The sequence below is a fragment of the Diadema antillarum genome, unplaced genomic scaffold (genome assembly GCF_040938485.1).
Source record: "Diadema antillarum isolate AM-2024a unplaced genomic scaffold, OU_Dant_1.0 seq00002311_RagTag, whole genome shotgun sequence".
NCBI classification, from domain to species: Eukaryota; Metazoa; Echinodermata; class Echinoidea; order Diadematoida; family Diadematidae; genus Diadema; species Diadema antillarum.
The window spans coordinates 196254-220331 of record NW_027272933.1 but is presented as its reverse complement, the minus strand read 5'-3'; the positions used below and the strand labels follow the sequence as shown (position 1 = coordinate 220331).

The 24078-nt window shown below is 39.1% G+C and overlaps 1 protein-coding gene across 1 annotated transcript in view; it reads right to left on the bottom strand.

The window, feature by feature from the left end:
- Nucleotides 1–22400, bottom strand: part of LOC139714543 (protein Wnt-7b-like) — a 72542-nt gene extending 50142 nt beyond the window's left edge. Inside the window, exon 1 of the mRNA XM_071626235.1 lies at nt 22336–22400. Coding sequence (XP_071482336.1) covers nt 22336–22400 — 65 coding nt within the window. The remainder of the gene's footprint in view (nt 1–22335) is intronic.
- Nucleotides 22401–24078: the final 1678 nt, after the last annotated feature.

Genomic DNA, 24078 nt, shown 5'->3' with positions numbered 1-24078 from the left:
TCATACCGAACTTTAACTGGTCCAAAATTTCCCTTAACGATCCTCCACTTGAAATAAATTTTCCGAAATGGAAAGAGAATTTTAATTGCCTGCTTCAAAAAGCTAGCGTGAACATCCGAATTTGGACCACTTATTCTAATAATTAAAAAAACAGACTTGAAAACAGAGTGTGATCCATGTCATAGCATCACGGTGACCGAATGCAAATGTTTGCTTAAGCTGCTTGCTTGACATGATTAACATATCACTCGTGCACATAACTTGTGATCAATATAACCCTAAAATATTCGGCAGATTATAAGACCGTGTTTTTGTATTTTCTACCAGTTACCCTCCCCCACTCTCCCTCCCCCTCTCCTCTCTCTACTTTCTTTTTTCCTCCCTCCCTCCATCCCCCCTTTCTCTGTCTCACACAAACACACACACTGAGGAAAAGAAGAAGAATTTGAAGTCATAACCGCTTTGAACATGTTGAAGTAGATGCGAAAACAAAGCTGACGATCGTTTGATTATTGCGCGGCGTTGTCACCGCTGCATCGTTGTCGGCCATTAGCGAGAGGATGAAAGAGAATTGGCGTCAATTAGCAGGTGCGTCTGGCTCACCCCCTAGTCAACTGTCAAAGCATAGCGGCAAAGTCCGGCGGAAACAGTGGTGGAGCTCGCTCAGTCGGCGCCATGTCTGTTGTTTGCCCAACAGTTATGGCGTACAACCAAAGAGATTCATACAAATTCAGTCATGTGCCGGGCAGGAAGCAGCACGTAGACATCAACCAAGAGACAGACAGACAGACAGACAGACAGGCGGAATGATGACAGAACTGACAGACAAATGTGTCTTCGAGTCAAATGAACAAAGAAGACCGCCATACCTTCATCAAATGATATTGATGATGATTGTAGATGATGATGATAACATGAGTACTGATAAGGATGTTTGTGATGATTGGATTATCTGTAGAAATAAAAATATCATCATTATCAATATTATTAGCACTCTATTGATAATATAAACATTATTGTTATGATCATTTAATGTCATTATTATTATTATTATTATTATTATTATTAACATTACTATTATTATCATCATAATCATCATCATCATCATCCTCATCATCATCATCATTAGTAGCAGTAGTAGCAGTAGAAGTATTACGCTATAGTAGTAGTATATGCTGGTCTTCTCCATGGAGGGTAGCTTGTCCACTGAACTCAAAAAGGACCCTATGACTTTGTATTAAAACCTACTACTCTACTACTGTCAAGTCATATTGACTGGTTGCATCATTGTCAAGAGAGACGAAATTCATACAAAAGCTGCCCAAGGATGTAGACACAACTGCCTCAATTCCAACACAAGAATATCCAGTTTAGGATACTAGAGTCTCATTCCATTCACCAGTGTTCTCAGGACAGAAAAGCAAGCAAAACCGTAAGGTGTGCAGACTGTGAAGAAAGGTTACTCGTAGTGGCATGTCATGTTGATTTTCTAATCAAACTTGTCCAATGATTTAAGGGCGAAGTTCATGAGAACAACTATCCTTTGATAAGTGTTCCTTTTAATGCTTCACTTTATCAGCAATTTGTTAACACATGTTTCAAGATCAAGTACAGATCGTACGGTGTACTATGCACTTATAGGACAGAAATTCCACTCTATCTTGACATAAGGGATTATCAGGACACCCTAGCAAATTTGTTCGCACTCAAAAGGATTCACATATCTAAGACAAATCATTGCTATGCAGTTAAATAATTGTTTGTTTGACAGTTAGAATAGTTAAGAGTCGTACAAGTATACACCCTTTTTTTGTCTCTGGACACCCCTCCGCTACCCCCTCCTTTCCCTCCCTACTCAATTATACAGCGAGAGAACGGAAAGACGGAAAGGTAAGGGGTAATTAATAGTTCCTAGAGACAGGTCATGACATGGGAGACGAGGGTCTCCCTCCACCCCTCCTCCGTCCCGCGGGGTTTCCGGGGATCCTCCTCGTGTTGATGCGTATCTCCTCCGCACACCATGTTAACAGCTTGGCCAATCCACGGAGGATCTGAAGCCGCACAAACTTTTTTCTTCCTCAAACCAATCTTTTATCGTGCAGTCTTAGTCACACTTAAAGACTGAATGCCGTTCACCAGTTTCCATATCTTCGAATGATTTCGAATGCAACATGATTGGGGCATGTCAAAGATATTTTTCGTTCAAACAGGAGGTGGGAGGAAGACCACCGCCCTGGTTTAAAGGGAAATTTTCCCAAACATAGGAGTGGATTCAGTGAATGTAATAATGTTCGTAGAAGACCTCGGTGAAGTTTAAGGAAATGCAGACAATCCATTAAAACATTATGAATTTTTAAAGTGTGGTAAAGCCCAACGCTGGATATGAAGGCTACGATAGTTCGTGATGTCATCGAGACAAATCTTCCGTTGTAAGAATGCATGACCCGAACGAAGCAATTTTTTTGTTGTTGTTTAAGTTTCCTCTGTTCCTGTTTCTTTTTTTCCCTTCTATTTTCCTGCTTCTCCTAGTCCTTCAGTTTCCTCCCATCTTACTTTTACCGTCAAAATCATCTTCTCCCAAGCGTCCCCTTCCTCCTCCTCTTCCACCTCCTTCTCCTCCTCTTCCTCCTCCTTTTTCAACTCATCTCATACAGGTCACGCCCTCGACTGAAATATGTGCAACAATTGAGGAGAGCGCCACTTCGGCAATACAGGCTGTCGGATAGCGTGTCTGCACCCGTAAAAATGGCCTCCGTAATGTAATGTTTATCCAAGTACCCTGGACCCAACGCTAACAGCTTTCTTCCCACATAAAACATCATGATCGGATACAAGCTGTAGAATGTGTCTGCTCTATGGAGAGCATGCTGGGTCGCGGAGGTCTCGTGGTGCTGTGTAAACAAATGAAATGTAATATATTAATGACATTGGTAGGCTTTTGTCTTTCGCGGGTCACGTTCGTATCGAATCGGTAGGACATGGTTCACTGACGGTAAGCCAGTAAATCTCGGCCGGGAACGGCTCCCGAGCGGGATCGCAACATTCCCACTCTTTCTTCCGATGTGGGAGACCCCGAGCATGAACCGTTCATTTCCAAGGCCAGTATGTTTTCAGGGTGTTTCGTTCTTAAATCGCACCACAGAGCTTACCGTGTAGCTCATTTGGCTAAGTTTTGCTTTCCATTCCGACATACATTGCCAGATGAAAACAACGCGCGAATGTAGGCCTACGTACTGGCATTTAGTTCTCTACCAGTCGTTTTTGTTTTCCAATGATAAACTTCCATGGTACAAGGGAATTGACGTTATGATCCATAAACGTACATTAACGTTTGAGAACAATGGAAGACATTTTTACGGTATTTATAAATACATCGATCACAAGGCAATAACTGAATAAACCATATAAGGCTATCACATCCAATATTTGATTCATTTTGTCGTTCATTGAATTATCCATTTTTTGATTATTGATGTCGCATCGCTCTGTATTTTTTCTTTGATCAGTAAATTTTTTCATTCGTGTTTAGGCTTTTTGTACTATTTAGCTAAGATTTCAAGTATGGTGCAGAAAGTTATTGAATTATTTACATGAATGTATCAAAGCATTTCCTCGTTTATGGCAACTTTGTTATATCAGCCTCATAATTTCAACCGGACATTGTTTGATTTAGATATATAGATGCATTGTGGATAAGCGCAAGTAGCAGCAATGTCTGAGTGTTGATATCGATGCCTATACTAAACCATCAGATAGTAATGATTTGACGAAGAATCTGGAGATGGACTAGGAGACTACATGAGATGTAGCAGTAAGGCCGATTAAAAAGTTTACAATCTTGCCTTTTCTTCCTCTGAGAAGCATTAGAGAATTATAAATTGCCTACAGTAATTGTGTTACTACCATCTATAATGCTGACAACGATGGTACTCTGCGAAACGTTATACCAAACAAAGTAAAAGGATAACTATATGATTAAATGTAGAAAAAATAGATTTCCTCTGGACATTTTCACATTTGAAAGTCTTCGTCCAGAAATAGGTACAGAGGAAACTCAGTGTAACGAGATCCTTTGGACCAAGACAATCTGTTCTTTATATCAGATATTTTGTTATATCGGATATTTTGTTATATCAGTGGTAGTCGATAAAGAATACGAAACAAAGGAAAACTGCATTGGGTCAAGATAAATTAGTTTGTTATATCAGGTATTTTATTGTATCAGATCTCTTTATATCGAGTTTCCACCGTACAAACAAAAAATTCTCAATTCCCCAACAGTGATCCACATCGTTCGAAATCTCTTCAACTCCTAAAACAGTATCATCTACGTGAACTCTATACTGGAAAGGTTTAATTTATCATTCGCGCAGGCCTACGTGATTTTACAGCCTTGTTGTGCTGTGTCTGTTATGGCCAGCCGACATGAGCAGTTACGTGAGAATTTTTCACGTAACTTTCTCTTTTTTGAGGTCTTTTTTTTTCGCGCCTTAATTTATGGGCGCGGGTGTCCTGAAGTGACCGACTGAGCCATAGGGAGCATCTTTTCCGTCCTGGTATGCGCAAGTGTAAGATAAAAAAAAGGAAACAGAAAAACTATATTCACACATTAGGGAGGTGGTTCCCATAACCCTCTTATATGCAAACAAAGAGACGCTACAGACACACATAAACACACGAAGATTCTTATATGCTACTTTATGCTGCTGCTGCGTACACAAACACTCAGATAATAACACACATACACACACACACACATCATTGTCACAGTTTTCAACAGCTCATCTTCCAACTGCAATTCCAAACCGAGATAAAGTTGACTTTAGAGCTAAGTCATACTTACAACAAATTGTAATGGTAGAAGTTCCATCGAAATCGGGCTTAAAATGAGGAAGTGGGTTTCTTTTCAGTTTCGCGCATTTTCACTGAGAAGTTAGAATCAATACAGACAAGGTGATGATGTTCGCAATTCACAGATCCAGATAACACCATCTCCTCATCTTAATTGCATATACTGGGTAATATTAATTAATTGTTTTAACAACATTAACAACAACAAAAACAACAACAACAACATTAACAACAACAACATTAACAACAACAACAACAACAACAACAACATGCCAAACATCAGACTTCAATTTTCTCATTCTAAGATCAATCATGATGAGGCCTCTACACATTCCTGTTGTTTAATTTCATTCTATCAACGAATTTTCGATGAATCAGATTGCTGTGTGGGTCTCCCATGATATTATAGAAATGAAGTTAATCGTGATTATAATGGTCTGTAAACAGGAGAGATTAAATCTGCTTCAAAGTCAGTATGTAGTTCAAAACAGCATCTAAAAGCAACGTTTTCGTGGTTTTCTTGACAATGAGTCATCAGTAACATTGCTATAGTGCAAGAGAAGAGATACAATGAATGCTTAGAATACGAAAATGAATAGAAGTATAGATCTTTCTTCTTCTTTTTCCTTCGAAAGAAAGAGAAAGAGAAAGAGACAGTAATAGAAACACTGTCTGGATTTAAATACTCTTAGTCTTTTCAGAATTGACTTAAATTGAACTGAAATATTCATTATATACACTTGAGCGGTTGTGCATTTCACTTGGTAAATATTGTTTTGGATTTTGTGTGTGTATATGTGACTGTATGTTTGTCTGCCTGTGTGTATGTGTGTTTTATTCGAATAAAGAATATCATTAAGAATAATAATAATAATAATAATAATAATAATAATAATAATAATAATAATAATAATACATACATACATACAATTTCTATAGCGCCGTTCTCCACTTTGATTAAATGCTCAAGGCGCTTTATAATTGTACATCAAAGCAAACAGACTGAAGATACAAGTACATCACCGTAATAGAAGAAGATGAAGAAGCAGAAAAAAAAAGAAGACATGAAAGTCTGTCTTCAAAAGACACTGGTCTTCAAAATGCACTGCTAAACAAATAGGATTTTAAATTACTCCTGAAAGATGTTATAGAGCTTGAGTCTTTCAGCTCACGAGGAAGTGAATTCCACAGTGTTGGTCCAGCGTGAGCGAAAGCTCGTTCCCCCCAAGATTTCCTAGAAAACGGAATATGTAAGAGAACTGAAGTTGAGGATCGAAGAGTTCGTGAAGGTTGGTATTGACGAAACAAACAAACATTCAGGAGCTGTTCCCTCAATAACGTGATAAACCAGAAGAAGTATCTTAAACCGAATACGCTCCTGTACAGGCAACCAATGAAGACTCTTCAGGATAGGTGTGATATGACTGCGTTTACTTGACAAAGAAACAATACGTTTTTTGAAAAAAAAAGAATGTGTATAATATAATACTATGTGTGTGTGTGTATGCATCCGATGTATAAAGCGCTTTTGGAGGGAGAAAAAGGCATATTGCACATAAAATAACGGTTTTATATGTAACGCCACGACCGCGCTATATCGTCACACGTCTGCGATACGATGAAGTTATGCACGTATAATGTTCAATGTGTACGTATCTTTTCAATTTTAGGAAAACTTATATCTCAGATCATTTGGGTAATCTTAAAGTAGTTATGTCATTATCGACTTCCTGTATTCTTCGGCAAAGATCGAAAATCCCTGGCGCGTCTGCGACTCTGCGTGTTGCTTTTCTAAAACCAAGTTTGCTTAAAATCACTATAATAATACCACGAGTATCATGGCCGTGCCTTACACAAGGTTTTCTTGGACACACTCTCAGAAGTCTTCATGATATATGAGTATATAAAACCAATGTCTTTCATCATTTCAACACAAACTGAACACATGTATACTTGTTGATTTGGTGCGCATCGATTTTTCTGGCATCCATACAAAATAATGTATCGCGTTTTTTTTTTTAATCATAGATGTCACGGAATACGACAGTTTCTCACGTCGCATTCGAACCACTGCATATTCCTATTGTTTTGGAGAGAATATTTCATATAAAGTTTGTAACAACACTTGCAGTATCCATCAAATAAAAGACAAAAAAATTGTAGAGGAAAGATATTATTGTTCACGAAAAAAAAAGGTCTGCATACATTGAAATATTCCTGACGGGAATATAAAATGCCGTGGTGCGCCTAAAGCTGCGCGGCTCTAATACGTCAGTACGCCGCACGCACCTGTTTCGCACCAAAATTCATGTAGGGCGGGGGTAAGGGGAAGGGGGAGTTTGATAGGGGGCAATAACCGCCAAGTCATAACACTGCTGGGGTCTGATCCCAAGGAACATCACTTCGTTGCAAGTTGTTCATCTTCGTCGAGACGGAAGAATGCTGGTTCTTACTAACTTGCAAAGCCTTCGAACACTCACATCAGATTCGACTATCAAAGGAAACCCAAACCCAAAGAGAAATGTGCATTGAGTGAAAGCAGCAACATTAGTAAAATACATCAGTGAAAGTTTGAGGAAAACCGGACAATCGATGCAAAAGTTATGAATTTTTAAAGTTTTGGTTTTGGAACCGCTGGATGAGGAGACTATACTAGAGGTTATGATGTAATGTGTGGACAACAATAATATAAAGGGAATTCCACAAAAATTCACTTTTCTAGCATAATGAATGAGCACTTGACTAACCGATTTCAGAAAGCAGGGGGAAGTGATTGCTACCCTTAACATATGTCAGTATCAAGGTGATAGAATGTGTAATTTTCATGAAGAATGAATTTATGTGGAATTCCCTTTATATTTTCTTTAGAATATTGTTGTCCACACATGATGTCATAACCTCTAGTAGTCTTCTCACGGATGGAATTACAGCAACCTAACCGAACTGTATAAACAGCAGCAAGATTTTACAAAGGAACCATTCGAGGCAAGGGAAACATCATTATTTGATCCCAGTTCCCGGCGATGCGAGTCGTAGAAAGAGACGTATAAATGTACAATTGTCGCTGCTGCCTTAAAGGACAGACTGCCATTTTAAAAAAAAAAAAAACAGAATTCTGAGAAGTAGGCCTACTTAATGTATGTAACGTTTAATACGAGGAATAGGCAGAACACCGAAACTCTTCCGCCGTAACTCAGTATTGTTTTTTGTTTTTATTTTCAGTTGGGTGTTGATTTTGAAGGCATAATTTACTATTTGCAGATGAAACAAAAACCCAGCATTAGTGCTTCAAAATAGTTCCAAAATGTGAGTTAGGGATAGAAACAACCACTGTCAAAATTTGAACCAGTATAATCGGTGTTAAGTATTGTTAAATATACAAAATGTGAACAATGGTTATGATAAAGATGTTTCTAGACTAAACCGTATGAACAGTTATGGTTTATTAAGAAAAAAAAGTGATATCTCCTTAAATTTTAGGCTTTATCGTGAAAATTTTATACGGTAGGATGTTTTGTGATACAACTGACCTACACATAGGCATCAAATGTGGTATCTTGAAATCCCTGCTCCCAAAGGTAAACAGGACCTTTAAGCTAATCAAATTTGACGACGTAACACTAAAGGGAATCTTTGCTTTCTTGCTTCAAATGTAGAAATTTAACTGTTTGACTAAAAAGTTGCCTTTGGAAATACTGAAGGAAAATGCTTGATTATGTCACTATCGCTTTACTTCGTTCCTTACAGAAAGCCCTGTATTTCTTTTTCATTTTTTTTCACCCTCTTTGTTTAAATGCCTTATTTCGTTTCGCCTTAATTTTCCCTATAAAAACCCACACAATCCAAAATTGATCAGTGGGAATGGGGATAAGTATCTATAATCCTGCCTAACACTGTGAACACATTTTACGTCGGTTATGGTAAAATGCTACTCGAGTCTCGATAAGAATATTGTTCTGGTCATCCACTTGCAATAAAACCATTCTAGGAGAAATTCCCGCGGCACGGATAGAGTTTCAGAAGGCTAAATTACTTGTGAAGATTAATGAACGAGATAATGACGGGTCATCTACTTTTCCCTCCGGAATTTGTCCCGCCTTTTCGAAAAGTAATCTTTTCGTCGAGGATGTAAATGAACAAAAAACAAAGCATATAAAAAGAAAACAAACATATTAACATATGCTTCAGACGTAAAGATTTCACTTGGACAGGCTATTAAGTCTGGAATCATTGTGGTTAATTTCAAAATGGGTGGCACTGTATATCCTCTTTCTTGTTTAGCTATCGGGCTCTGCCAACCCAGGGCGAATACTATAATGCCACGTCTCTCGGGAATAAACCTTGGATCAGTCCAAAGCAGAAAACATAGGTAAGTCCCTCAGTGGATTTTACATGAATGGGGGAACGATTCGTCCCTGTTCGTAGATGACGGCTCCGTCAGCTGCTCAGGGGCTGACGTCATAATGATAAAGTATTTCATCCGTCCGACAGAGCGAACTCTTTTTTTAATGGCGGGCATGTGCTACGCAAGTGAAAGATGCGGAGCGTGCCTTGCCCGGACACAGCTGAGGGTTCTTCCTCCAAAGCCGCACATTTATGGAACAGCAAATTTTAGTTTAATCGGCGATGAATCAAGAGTGGATTCACAACGACTGCTAAGTGGCATGATAGCCGATTTGTGTTTACCATTTCAGATTCAAATCCCCACAAAGCCCATAATTTGGCAATTCTGCAGCATTTCAAAAGAAGAGAAACTGTTTGATAAGTCCGTCCTGAATGCTTTTTTTTTAACTGCGGAGAATTAAGATAATGCTATTTACAAACTCTAAGCAAGATTTGAAAAGACATATAGTACGCTTAAAACCACTGACACGGATGTCGGTATATGGTACTGGTTAGTGACCCTCCATAGGATAATGGAATTATTGAGTTGATCATCAGAATTTGGTCATGCTGGGTGTTGCACTTTTTTAATTCTTTTATTCGAACATGTCATGTCTCCTATGATGTCTCTATCCTGACAATACATTTTTTTTTTGCTGTTACTGCTGCTGCTGCAAGCGCATACATTTACAAACACACACATGCCCACATGCACGCACACAAACACACACATCTAGGACAAGAAAACAATCCCTTGCCTCAAATGTTTATTCTTTTATCAAAGCCCAAATTACGAGGAACTTACTTTTTTTGCATGGTACGAAAATGTAATGTTACAATCATGAAAGACCCAAAAGACATGCCCTTCCTCAGAGTCATGATTTTTCAGGTTGTACATGCTTCCCTTACAAAGGATAGGAAAACCCATATGTACGCACTATGTCATTGAGATGCTGCCACGTTGATGTGGGATAGCCAGTTATAAGTTATTATTAAAATCTAATATCAATTCAAGACATTCAGATGTACAATCTTTTCTGTCATGAAAGAATACCAGTTTATTTAATACATGGTAGCAACAATGGAAAGTGGGTGTAATGCAGTGTTTGGTTAAAAATTTAAAGAGAAGAAATGAGACAGATCATACCAATTAATTATGTGTGAATGTAAAGAGTTTGGGGTTTCACAGAGAAATGAAGGCAATCTTCACACCATGTGTTGAATAACAAAGTTCTTTAACCCCCCAAAACACAATAAAAACAATACACACTCCACACACACACACACACACACACACACGCGCGCGCGCGCGCACACACACACACACACACACACACTTTTTTGTTGTTTTTCAACGATGTTTATTCTGTTCCATTCAAAGTAATAGAAAAAAAATAACAATTTTCATTTGCTACAATCGAAATGACGAAAATATACATTTGTGATCATAATAGCAAATTTGCTATTGCTGTACATAATGACATAACAAAAATTACATTTTCATGAACAATTATCAATTATCAATCACACACACACACGAACACACACGAACACACACTCATACACAAACTAGCAATACGTACTTGTGGGAGTACCCCGCAAGCACATACAAAAACACGCACAAATCGACATGAAAAGAAGCATTGTATAGATAACTGTAAAAGTAACTGCTGAGATGTATATACATCATACATTCATCTGCTACATGCAGAGTGGGAGAATTTTAAGCGAGTTTATCGCTCTCCAGTCATCTTCAGGCCGTACTCAATCGTCTAGATATACCAATCCTGCACGCCGGGTGATTACAGGCAAGATAAACCATTTCGCCACGACACCACAATACTCTCTCCCAAGCAAGAATGCTTCTTGTATAAAGCTAAAAGGAATACTGCCGCCGCGACAATAGACTCAAGACCTTGCCGTTTTACACTCAAGCATCAGCTTAATAAAATGGTTTGATTCGGCTTTCTCTATTCTCTCGGTAGTCTTTCTCAGGCTCGTATTATCGAATCTTCCTTTTCACCTTCTTTTAACGTAGTCAAGCTCTATTTTCTCGTCTTGCAATTGATACCCTCCTCGCAAGGATGTCCGAGGTAATTGGCAAAACACACAGAAAATGACCAACTGAATGGAGCGGCCACTTGTGTGACAAGAGGGCTACAGAAAAGTCCAACAGTTTGGGGTCAGCCGAGCCTGCTAGAAATGCTACCGTGGTCTGGAATTCCAGCTTGTCTAGGACTCCCTGAAACGAGCGAAGCCGGAAACTAGTCCAGGCACGAAGTAAGGGAAACATTGTACGGGCCCTATTCCACGGACAGCGACGACTCATCGCGTCAACTCATTAATTTGCTGTTTAGGACCACACCTTAGCGTAGTACGCCACATGCACATCACTGGCGCCATCCGCGCATGGTTGTAAACGTATCTGAAGTCGTTGTGGAAAGTCATGTAGTCATCAGTAAAAGTAATCAGCTAAGTCTCTCTCGGGCATAATAGTGTGAAGGGGGACTATTGTTTTCTGGCGTCTTTCTATCCTCATCCGTAAAATGGTCAACAGTCTTCATAAGATGACTACTAGTAATTCATTCAATCAAGTAAACTGCAGAATGTCGAAAGTAGCATGATGTAAATTTAGTCTCAGTTCTTCCACGTGAGCTCTCCCTGTAAACAGACTGCGACCTTCCAAAAGTGACGAGTTTATATGGACATTAATGTAAATAATTAATACTCCCCAGGAATAAATAATCATTTTGCTTGTTCTTCGAAGGTTCTACCATTTTGATGTCAGTCAGTGACTATACACGCTGATTAACTTTCAACAGGCTTCAAAATGCAAGCCATATTAAAGAATATGCTTTATGGCGATTTGGCGGGGTTGCTTAGAGTTTATATACGTATATTAACGCATGTATTGGTACGTGTGTGTGTATATCTGTCAGTCTGTGTGTGTGCGTCCATTTGTTTGTATGTGTCAATCTTTACATTGTTTTATATCTTCGGAAGAAGTGATCTCTTAAAGGTATGTTTGATTAGTCTTGATTTGATTCGATTCGATTTAAACTGACTTGACTTGGACTGGGTCCAACAGTATACACCAGGGTTCGAGGAGTCCAGGGCCACCCCCACTGTTCAGTTCTTCATTCGGTTGTCGGAGAAACATTCGCGCATGAACACGATACATTTTTAAAGCTACATTACGATAATCCAACCCAAACCCAGATTTTAAAAACAGGCTCCTTTACGTCTCAGACAGTGTTATAGATGAACACCAGAAGGAAATGTTTACTTGTCTGTACTTGGTGGGAAGTCATGTAACAGATTATGATCTTCCTCGTTAAGAATACTTCCACTCGTATAGAAGCGCTCTCGAGCTCTGTATAGCTGCATATTGCCTCGCGGCTGTGGACGCTAATTCCATCGATGGCCGACGAGTCATCTTTTGACGGCTCAACTCGACTGTCCCGGTTCGATCAGCCTGCTGTTGCTAATATTGAGGCCGTGACGAACTTATCACAAACCCATCTCGTGTCCTTTTCATGATACAATTTCCGAACAGATACTTTATTGGGACAAGAGACACATCAGGGGGGACGAAAAAAAAAAATAGAAGAAGCTCGAAACTGGGTTAAGCACACAAGTTTGAATCACGACTGGCAGTAGTTCTCAAAAACTCGGTCCTCCTCTATTCCCTCCTTCCCCCCTAAAAAGAAAAAGAAAAAGGTTTTCTTTATCCTATTCCATCTTGCTCTACATCCTTATCCGGACATACGGCTAAGTGTGCTGATTGATGGTACTGTCAGGAAACTCGCTATATCAAGCCACAAACTCCGCCATACAGTTTTGGCATACAGTAGCATGACATGCAAACAACACAATGTCCGTGGAATTTAGTTCCATCTCTAGACTTGTCCAAAGAACGTAAGTAGCCGAGAGCTAATTTGTCTGGCAAAAATATGACGTCTTAATTGAGATAGAAAAAAAAATAAGACATTTCAAGCAAGTGCATGGTTAGTTTGATTTCCAGGGAGTCGGCCAACACACAAGCAAGAGACTGGAGACATTATTTTAAACCTGGTATTCACATGTCCTCTATAATTTCGTATACATCAACCTGTGGCCCGTTGCATATTAAGACTTATCGTTGAATTTCAATAGTAACGTACCGTCAAAAATTAGGCGTCACAGCCAATCAGCATCAAGGATTATAAAATTTACCGCTAATTTGAAGACTTACCGCTAGAAAGCAGCGGTAAGTCCAGCGGTAAGGGTTTTATGCAACAGGGCCCTGGTGTTCACATGTCCTATATAATTTCGTATACATCAACCTGGTATTCACATGTCCTATATCATGCATATAATTACGTATACCAACTATTCTGCACCCATCTTCCTTCCTTACCTCCATTATGCTGAATAACCCTTTCTGTACCAGTGACTTTGGACAATGTGTTAAATGCTATGGCGTTTTCTGTGCCAATCAGCACTCCAAGCATGCTAAGGGTTAAGGTTGTGAACATATCATAAGCCTATATGAGTGATCTCGCTCGATAATGAATATGTTAAATGTAGCGACTACCCTCATCGTTATTATCTTTATCACATCTTTCTTTTCTTCTTTTCGTCCTTGCCGTTGGCCTCTTTTGTGGATTTACATGCATCACAATTTGCCTTCCCCTCCTTCACTTTATTCTTCACTTTCTTCTCTCTCTTACCACTAGTAGATTGTTATTGTATACTTTTATTCTTAATGGATCTTTGCAGTCACTGGAGATCAGATATAATCTCCTTGAGCATTGAGGAAGAGAGATGTTACCACGAACCTCTCTTCCTGATTTATATTAATGCTGTTTTGAATATTAGTGTTATTGTAATTACATCAATATGATCAGATTGTCATTACGCAACAACAACTTTCATGGCGTAGCATCATGATAATCATCATGGTAATTGTCATCATTATCATCATGTTTGTCATCAGAATCATACTAATCATAATTATATAACTTTATTTGATTTTCTTTTTCTAGTGGTGCACCATTTAATGTCGAACAGCATGTTACTAGAGTGTAGCACTTCTTTCTTTTTCCGTGGCTGGTGTAGTAAATTGAAATGAAACCCCCCTGGTTATCTGCTAACATGACCCACTTGAAAAACACACCAGCGATCGTGAACTTATGCCCTCATCCCACCCCCCCCCCCCCCACACACACATACACAAACATACACACACACAAATGTAGTTTAATAAGAGCAAGATATCAATATGGTGAGTTGTGCGCTTCTGACCGCACGCACGTACATCGTGCATCTTTTATTGCAATGGCGAGGGTCTACCGAAGATCAAACATGGCTGGAATATTTACTTAATCCAATTTGATTGATCCCAGGCTCAAGTCGAGCTTAAAATGTCCTTTCTTTGAGAGGAGGAATATCATGAAATAGTCGGGATGCGACTTGGGAGTCAACTGGGATGTCTCTCTACCACTGGCATAGCTGGGATGGTGGGCCGAACCCCGCCGAATATGCTCACAGCAGAATGACGTAGTGAAAGAACAGGAGGACATGCAGAAATGTACGACATTAGGTTGGAAAAGAGAAAGAGTACATAATATATCTGAGCAAATTCTACACCCAATATGATGTGAGAATTCATAGTGAGAAACGATTGAGATGTGTGCGTGTGTGTGTGTATGTGTGTGTGTGTGTTGTGGGTGTTTGTGTGTGTGCGATGGTGTCTGTGTATAGGCCTATGTGTATTATAGTGTGTGTGTGTATCTGTGTGATGGTGCAAGTGTGAGTATTTATGTGTATGGATTTAATACCCTGAACATTGCAGCAGTCTAATAACATATCTGTACCAGAAAATCTTGTCAGAAAGAAGGAAATTCCTGTCATTCTGTCGTGTTCTATCTATCCATAACCATATCACAAATGGTTACTGGGAATTGCAAATTACTGGATATTTCCAAAGCATTAATTTTGCATTGCGCTAGTTTTCATTAGCGATCGTTGGACCAGCAATAACATCTCAATAGAAAAAACAAACTTTTGATTTCTCTCAAAATTCATAACCATTATCAAGACTCATAAATGAGCTACATATTTTGTGAATAGTTGGTAGAATAGTCACATACAATAAAATGATTAAGTCAGTCTAAATGGTGTATGAGCAAACAGATGCAATATAATGATAATAATATGATTACAACGATGATTATCATTTATTATTATTATCATTATTATCATTATTATCATTATGATGATGATGATGATGATTATTATTATTATTATTATTATTATCATCATCATCATCATCATCATTATTAGCATCATCATCACTGTATTGATACATGTATGTTTGTATGTATGGTTTTATGACATCCGTGTCAGTGTGTCCGTACCAAAATGTGAAAAAGGATATGGGAATGCAGATCATCCATTCCTGTAAGGCAATTACTAGGTTTCTAGATTCTAGATTCTAGTTATGGACGGCGCAATGTTATAACTATACCGACCAGGCTTATAGAGAATGCTGAGAGATACTGACGGTATGATATGCAGTACTCGGCACATGCATACCGGAGAAAACGTGCGAGCGAGCATTGACTGCTTGAAGTAGACAGACACTGATTCAAATGATTTTCCCCCCTTCTTCCTCCCCTTCCTTTCTGGGCCAACCCCCAGCTCCCGAGCTCTGATGAGCGATGAACTCGCTAATTGCTCGGACGTGGACCCCAAAAAATCAATTCCTCGTTTTGAACGGTGGGAATTCTGGAATCCTTTCCTCGAGCGGGTTGCACATGATCTTGAATAATAATAATCAACCAACTCTCTCCCTAACTATCCCCCCCCCCCTTCCCCATCCTCCCCCAACAATCATTTGCTTCCCCCAAATTCCCAAACGTGCCCCCTCCCCCTTTCCTTCGCGGATATCATAACAATATTTTTTCCACCTTCCGAGAATGTCTCCACGTTTTTCACAATCTGCACGTGGATGCATTATTGGGGGAAACGGACTGGCTGCTTGGGTGTATTTGACGCTACCATATGTGGGCTATGTCCGCTATTTTGTGATGACTAAATTTAGTCATGAAAAGAACAAAATGGCGCCACCATTAAAGTTTTTTGCCTTCTCAATTTACTCACTCCTATGTGCAGTGCACAGCCTCCAATTGGACATATTTATTACATTCTACCTGATGTCTCCGTTTACCATTTTTAGTGGATTACTCTTTTCTATCGCTTTATTTATTTCTTTTTGTCATTTTGACAAATTATGCATTTTTGGCCCTATACTACACATTCTTTCGTACATACATTTTGTATTATACTTTATAACTTCTTACTTCTTTATTGCTGTGCTTGTATACTTTGTATTATGTATTGCTTTTTGTTCGATGGAACTAAAGTCATTGAATTAAAATGTAACATCTTAAATTTGATCATTTTTCACTACGTTTAATAAGTCTGAGTTCCATCGAATTTTCTGCTCATTGAAGAAATATAAAGGATGGCAACTGCGGAAATGCTAAAGACACGCTGATGAGTAGGCCTAATTTACAGACCAGTGTAGCATCTGTTTCAATATGGGATTAGATAATGATTTATCTACATTATCAAAAGCCAGACTCAATTAAACAGAGGGCGTGAATCTATAAGTTACATCATCATCAATCCATTGCAGTACATACGGTTGTGTCTGTATATCTAGATCACAATAAGATATGCATGCAGCGTTTACCACTTCACGTACATATCGAAAGTTCCGTATGGTCTTGCATTCAAGGGCACTAGACACAACATTGCATATCTATTTGAAAAAAACTAGCTAAATTTGTCAGAATGATTATGTCTCAGTTTTCTTCAAAACCAAAGAAGAAAGACAGTAGTTTTGTAGAAAGTAAAGTAGATGTGAATGTGTGTACACGTAATGGTAGAGTAGTTAAACGTCCTTTACGCTTTGTTTTGTAAACATGTTTATTTATATCTGTTATTTTCACATGAACATGTACATTATCACTTATATTTTTGTATTCATATATTGTAAATATGTTTGTACTCTCATACCCCGAGAGGGGGTCGATAGAGTCAATAAAATCTTACAATCTTACAAATATCCATCTGTGACCCAAGGGGAATGGAATCAGCATTTTACTTTGACATGATTATCATACGAACGCAATATCCGACACGAATGATAATATCAATGTTTTGTCTAGCTGTTAATTGGCTTCATCATTTCGACACAGAGGTATATTCCCGCATGCTTGATTGTCAGCTTGTCAGCTATACAGCTGACACGAGAATCCTGGGCGACGAGAAATAAAGGAGGGGAAGTTTTTATTTTGATAATTATCATTAATCATTACCTAGTCATTATCTGCCTAAAAGCCTTGCCACTGCTTCCAAGTCGGATTAAACGAATTCCAGAGCGATTTGTATCCTAGATAACTGATGGATTGCACCTATGGTAGTTGCTCCTAGCTCGTCGGTCAAATACCCGCGAAACGTACCGAACTATTAATGCCGATATTGGTGGTGTGTTTGAATTTGACCGTGTATATACAAATTCTCGACCTTGCTTGCCGTCTCGTTCCTATAAGTATTATCAATTTGTATGGAAGATGGCCTAGGTGGACCGTCACTCTGGTTTGGTTGGTCACCCTAATCAGGCACGCACGGGTCCCGTAAATCTGCGCTGCTCTGAAATGTATACATGTTTCTCAATTTTCCCCTAAATTAAAATGTCATGAGCGCCGAAGTTTATAAATACGTGTATAGTTAGTAGCACACAAAAGCATTCGAGAAAATTTCGGGGGTGTTTTTCTCCCCCTTCGTGAGTCCATAGTCGTATTTTACACGATGCACAGCTTTGGCTGGGGAAGAAGGAGGGGAAGGAGTGTGTGCATGTGTGTGTGGGTGTGTGTGAGTTATAGCGTTTGACACGTTGGAGTAAGCCAAGATTTACGTGTTGAAAGCTTCTTGTTTAGAGCATCTCGCGGTGGAATTTAGACGGGCGAACTTGGGTAGCACTAAAACACGTTATCTCTTTCAATAAACTTGAGGCTTGGCAGTGCATTTCTATGAAATAATGTGTCATGTCCACATTTCAGGAGGAAACGTGGAGTGTAACTTTTAAATTTAGAATCACGGGCACAATTTCTTTACGACATGGACAAAAAAATAAACTTAATCAGGATTTTGTTGTTTTCCACTTTCTAACATTAACACACAGAGAAGAAACATTAAACATGATAACATGCCTTTAAAAATAATGTGTTTTGTTGGAAAACTCTTGAACTTTGCGGCTGTACTCGTACGTTTTAATTATTTGTGACATCATAGCTCACAACACAATTGTTGCGTTCGTTATGATCTTGGCTGAATGATGCAATACAAACAAAGCATAGCAAGGTATACTTAAGACAGCTTTAATAATAATAGTGACCCGTGATAAATGTCAATGGCACCGCAAATTTAAGGTTACTTATTATGTGCCTGACGGGAAGATGTTACAGACGACAGGGTGCCTGCCCCAGGCGTGATAATCTTTGTTACTGCATTCACATTGTCAATCAGGCAAAACATGAGGTTACATTCCATTAAACTATCTTTCAACAGGGGACATACAAACGTAAAAAGATTGTCAGTGGTAATGAAAAACAAAACAAAACAAAACTAAGCTTTACTCAGTCTTGCAGTTTGATACACCGAAACTATAACCAAGAAATAAAAGCATGCAATCATGTGTAACTTAAATATGTGGGACTACACGAAGTGTGTACAAAAAGTGATCATGGGACTGCTTCCTGCGTAGTTTCTCAGTACCTCAAGGCAGAATTCACAAAGTTGTGGCCGAGCCGTTTTCACATTTTTGACAAAACTGTAACTTCGACTTACAAAACAAACACACAATGAAGACGATGATATATACAGTTGATTACCGTTAAAAATGATGATGACAAAATTACAATTCAAAATATATCTGTATATCACGTATACAAGGAAAGTCCATTTGTACACCATCTCCATTTGCAAAAAAACAAACAAACAGTGAAATGTTTGCAGATGTGGAATCGTATAATCTTGTCAGCTTGCACGCACTTTTCGGCGCTAAGCTGCGAGCCACAAATCCCTCCTGGATCTGCTGTGATCACTTTCAGTGATCCGTCGCGCTTTTATCTGCTCTCACGCTCTGAATTTGTATATCAGTTTGCACGCAAAATAATCATAAAAAGATACAACTCCTGCTACGCTGCGCAAGAACGATTCAGCGGCAGGAATATTTATACATCGAACATGATGGTAAGTTCAATGTTGTCCAACCGTTAGGCGATGCAACGAGGATAAAACGGAGATATAAAAAACGATGGCTACACAACAGCTGCTGGTTTGTACGCAACAAATGCGTGGGCGAGTGACAGTCGTAACAATTTTTCATTCATGTCTTTTTATGAGAGCTGTGGAATTTTCAGCAGATCCGTGTGTGTTCGTGCGCTCGTGCGCGTGCATATGTGTTATATGTGTAAGTGTATTATCATTGGACGTATATAACCTGACTTGAAGGATGATTACGTCTATATCGAGTATTATCATATAATTTATAAAACGTTCATAGAAACTATAGATTGGGTGGAAGAATAGTTGATCGCTTTATATTGAAGAGTTGAGATGCTCTGTAATGTAACAGCTAATTACTGCAGTAATCTCACAGGACGTGGGAGCGACAACATACAAGCAAAAACCTGTACAGAAACTACAGAGATTTTTCCTGTGAAATACCCTCTTTTGTGAGACATACCACTGCGCAGATACAGCTTACCCCCTTCCCCTGCATAAAACTCACAAATGAGTCACCTAATTCTTAAACTCATTTGTCGTCAAAGGAAAATCTACCGACCGTGTGTGTCTGGCCTTCTGAGGACATCGATATCTGACAACGTGTGAATATCTCGGGCCATTTTCTCACTTTTCAGAGATAATTCCATCCTATCGTTATCCTGACTTTTAATATGAGTAATTCGTTTTGGCTTCGGGTTAATCGCTACCGGTCATCAAAATACTATATCTTTATCTGTCCTGACAAATAGATTTGAATGAAAATGAAAAAAAAAGAATAAAGATGCCTGACATGGCTTTACGTAAATCGAAAGAGATAGGCCTAGAGATATGTCGATGATATATGAGAATAAACAATGAAAGAGGCTTGAAAGAGTGAATCGTATTTGAAAGACATGTCCGCTTGTGATTCATATCGAGATTGGCATCTGTCCCCTAAATGTCCGTGTCCTCTCTTTGTGAATACGAAAAGATCACTTATCACAATTAATCATAATTATCTATCATCACTTATAAAACTCACTTGACACCTGTGCAGTGATTGCTTATCATCTTGCTAAAAAAAAACCCCGACAAAATATATCACTTTTTGTTGGTTCACTTATACATCTGACAGAGGCTTCAATGGTAAATTATGCTGTGATTTTCATCTTGCTCTTTTCGTTTGACAAACTGTTTGCTTAAAGTATAAAGAGCTTGTGGTATGACCATGAAAACTAACAGCGCGTCGATGTTGTAAGGTTTCCGTAAATAACCGCAACGCAGGCTATGCCTGAGCATTCAATTTGTACTGACAGTGCCCCGGTGTTCCGCTTGCAATAGTATACCGGTACTTATTCTGACGATGATTAACTGATTATGAAAAGGCAATCATGATCCTTGTTAATGTTATTTATGATTTTGAAGTTGAAAGTAATTTTGAGCATGAAGGAGGTGAAAATGATTGCCATTATGGAAAAGAAAACACAAAGCTATACGTGAACAGATACAATATTCATTATTATGATACAACAGAAGAGTGTAGCCTCCTAGCTTTGTATACATGCATGAATGATCTATGTGCATTATCATGTTATGGTCTTCCCCATTCTGCTGAATAAAATATGTATATTATAAAGTAGGTAAGTTTCCTGGGCTGACACGTATTCAAGCACCCGCTTACAGTGACAGTTCTGCAAAATTTCTCAGGTAATTATTTGCAAATTTGGTAATACGACATATATTTTGTTAATGGAATTGATTTACACGTTCATTTTCTTTCTTCGAATGATATATATTATAATCTGTTTATTGATATTTTCTGTGATATTACTGAAAAGAATTTTGATTCATGTATGAAATTATGTTGGAATAAAATAAATCAAACAAGCAAACAAAAATAATGCTACATGTCTTTCTCATTTTTTTTCTCTCTTTCTCTCTCAATAACGAACGTGATATGATTAAGCAACTAGTTACTATTTTCTATGACTAATCGTATTGACCCGAAACTTGCAAAACAAACAGTAGCACTAGTAAACGATTCTTCTTATTTTTTAAAGAGAGAAAGAGAATCACTTGCCTGTGATTATGAGCTAACTACGAATGATGGAGAGAACAGTTCCTCTCAGAGAGGGAGATGGAGGGGAAAAAAGAGCGAAGAAAACGGTGTTTACAAAACCTTTCAAACGGACAGTTCCTTTCTAGATGGGGCAACCTATTCATAGAACCTCAGACTCGTATATAGGGCTTCATAACACGTCATGATACCTGTAGGCAACAGTGTCCAGGTATATATAACTTTGCTGCATAATTTGAAGATGCTATTTGGTCGGACTACAGACGCTTTATACGTAAATGCGAGGATATAAGAAATGTATGCATGATAATCATACGTTATCAGTTGATCGTGGAGTTTAATGTCTTGAGTGCACTTAATTTCTAAAGTTGTGAAAACAAAATTCAAAGCGCATGATGGGAAGTCATTTGAGTCACTTTGTGATGTAACATATTGTGCGTACGTCCTAAGATTGGTGAGGATGGGGTACAATTATTGTGACCGTTATCTGGCCTAGTTTTGACGAAATAGGAGATCAAGAGGGACTTTTAACAGGACTTGTCTACATCAGCTTCAATCAATCATACTAATCAACCAGGCGACGTGAAACAACGATTATCAACAATATGGGAGTAGTTTTGGGGCGATAAGCTTTAGATGGGGAAAAAGGCTGGAATAGAGTTACTTCAGCAATGACTGACATGGGTTTCTTTGTCTATACTCACCAAGTTTCCAGCACAAATATTTGCAGAAGCCAGATAAAGAGGGACCCCGTTGAATACACATCCATTTTCCGGCAGTCAGTTATAACTATTTCGTCCAAGATCCAGGAAGACGTCAGCGAACTGGCTATCCTTCAAAATGAGTAATTATTCACTCGCATAAATGATTACACACGCTAATCCGCACCACTTAGGGTTGAGGTGAGTGCAATGCCAAGGTAATTTACCACACACCACTGGTGTTAGCAGCCGATCGAACAGGTGTCAAGCAAGTTCAAGATCTGTTTTTTCGGTCGCGTCGAGTTCAGCTTCCAATGCTTTCTATAGCGCAAAGTCCTTCACCGCTAATTACTGTGCAAAGATCTTGAATTATCGCGTCAACAATTAACACACTAGCTCAGCACTGCCTGTTTTCCCCCGTGGCATTAGCCGCTTCCATGTCTTGACCACATCGGAAATACTGCGAGAAATATCTCGGATATTGTCTTCTTTAGTTGCGATCTCTCTTCGCCTCCAGCTCTATGATAGATGGGAAAGTTAGTGGGAGGTGTAGTAATAAAGGACGTCGATCAAATAGGGGCGCATGATGAATGTTATTTCACGGGGTAAAGATAATTACCTGAAACTCAATTTCTCCTCTCTTTGTGAAGTGCAATACACTCTACAAAAATAGAGAAAAAATGTAGTCGCCAATTCCTCTCTAGTCAGTTTTCCATCAACGGACCGAATGCCAGCATGTGCCAAGGGGACCGCTCTGTCTCCTGTCTAAATTGACTCAAACACCGTTCGTGTTTGGAATCGGGTAATTCACACGGCGAGAGCAAACGTGTTGGCAAATATGAAACACTGCGACGTCAGTCAATCAATGGAAACGAAATCAGGGGAAGTGATAAATACAGTAGATCGGTTTAATTCGCAAGGGGGTGTTTCGAGTTGACATTGTAATAGCCCGAGGCACGGTTTTCATAATAGAATCAGCCTCCCTCTGGCGTGACTTTGACCGAGAGTATCTGGCGGGATGACAAAGCGAGAGGTGGGGGTAGAGCCGCGGGGAAAATTGGCAAAACACGGCTAGGCAAACATCCAGCGTTTCAACACTTCAAAGTGACGAAAAAAGACAGCTCGAGAACAAGGAGCGGACGTGCTAGAGAAACACGACGGCTGCTGGCGGTATCTAAGGTGCTATGTGACCATAACCACTCAAATTCTTGCGAGGAGTTGGCAAACATATATACAAGGGGTCTGGCCAAATAGTGCCCGGAGGATACGAAGTGGAGGCACGCGCCTCGAAGTTTCCTCCCGCAACTCTCCCCGGTCACAGCCAGCTATTGGTCCGTTGGTGTCATGAATATCGCGTCAGCCGCTGATCAATTTCTTACGTCCCAAATCGTATGACCACCAATTCATGCTCCATATCCTTTGAAAAAAAAAAATCTCGTCGTCTTAGCTCAAACCATAAATATCCCAAATCGTATTTGTGGAATAATTCTCGGAATGTTCCGAGATACTTTAGAGAAAAAAAGTTCGGATTTGAGGTTGAGTAGTGGTATCACTGGTTGATCCACCGTTTTATAATGATCCTGGCCAATGGAGTACCTACGCACGCACGAACGGACATCATACCGTGGGACCTACACGGTCGGCTGCCTGTCTCGGGCTAACACTAACAGCTGAGACTGATCGAATTTCGATTTACCTCAAATTTGTAAAGTGCGCGCAGGGGTAGATCGATATATATTTTGCCCT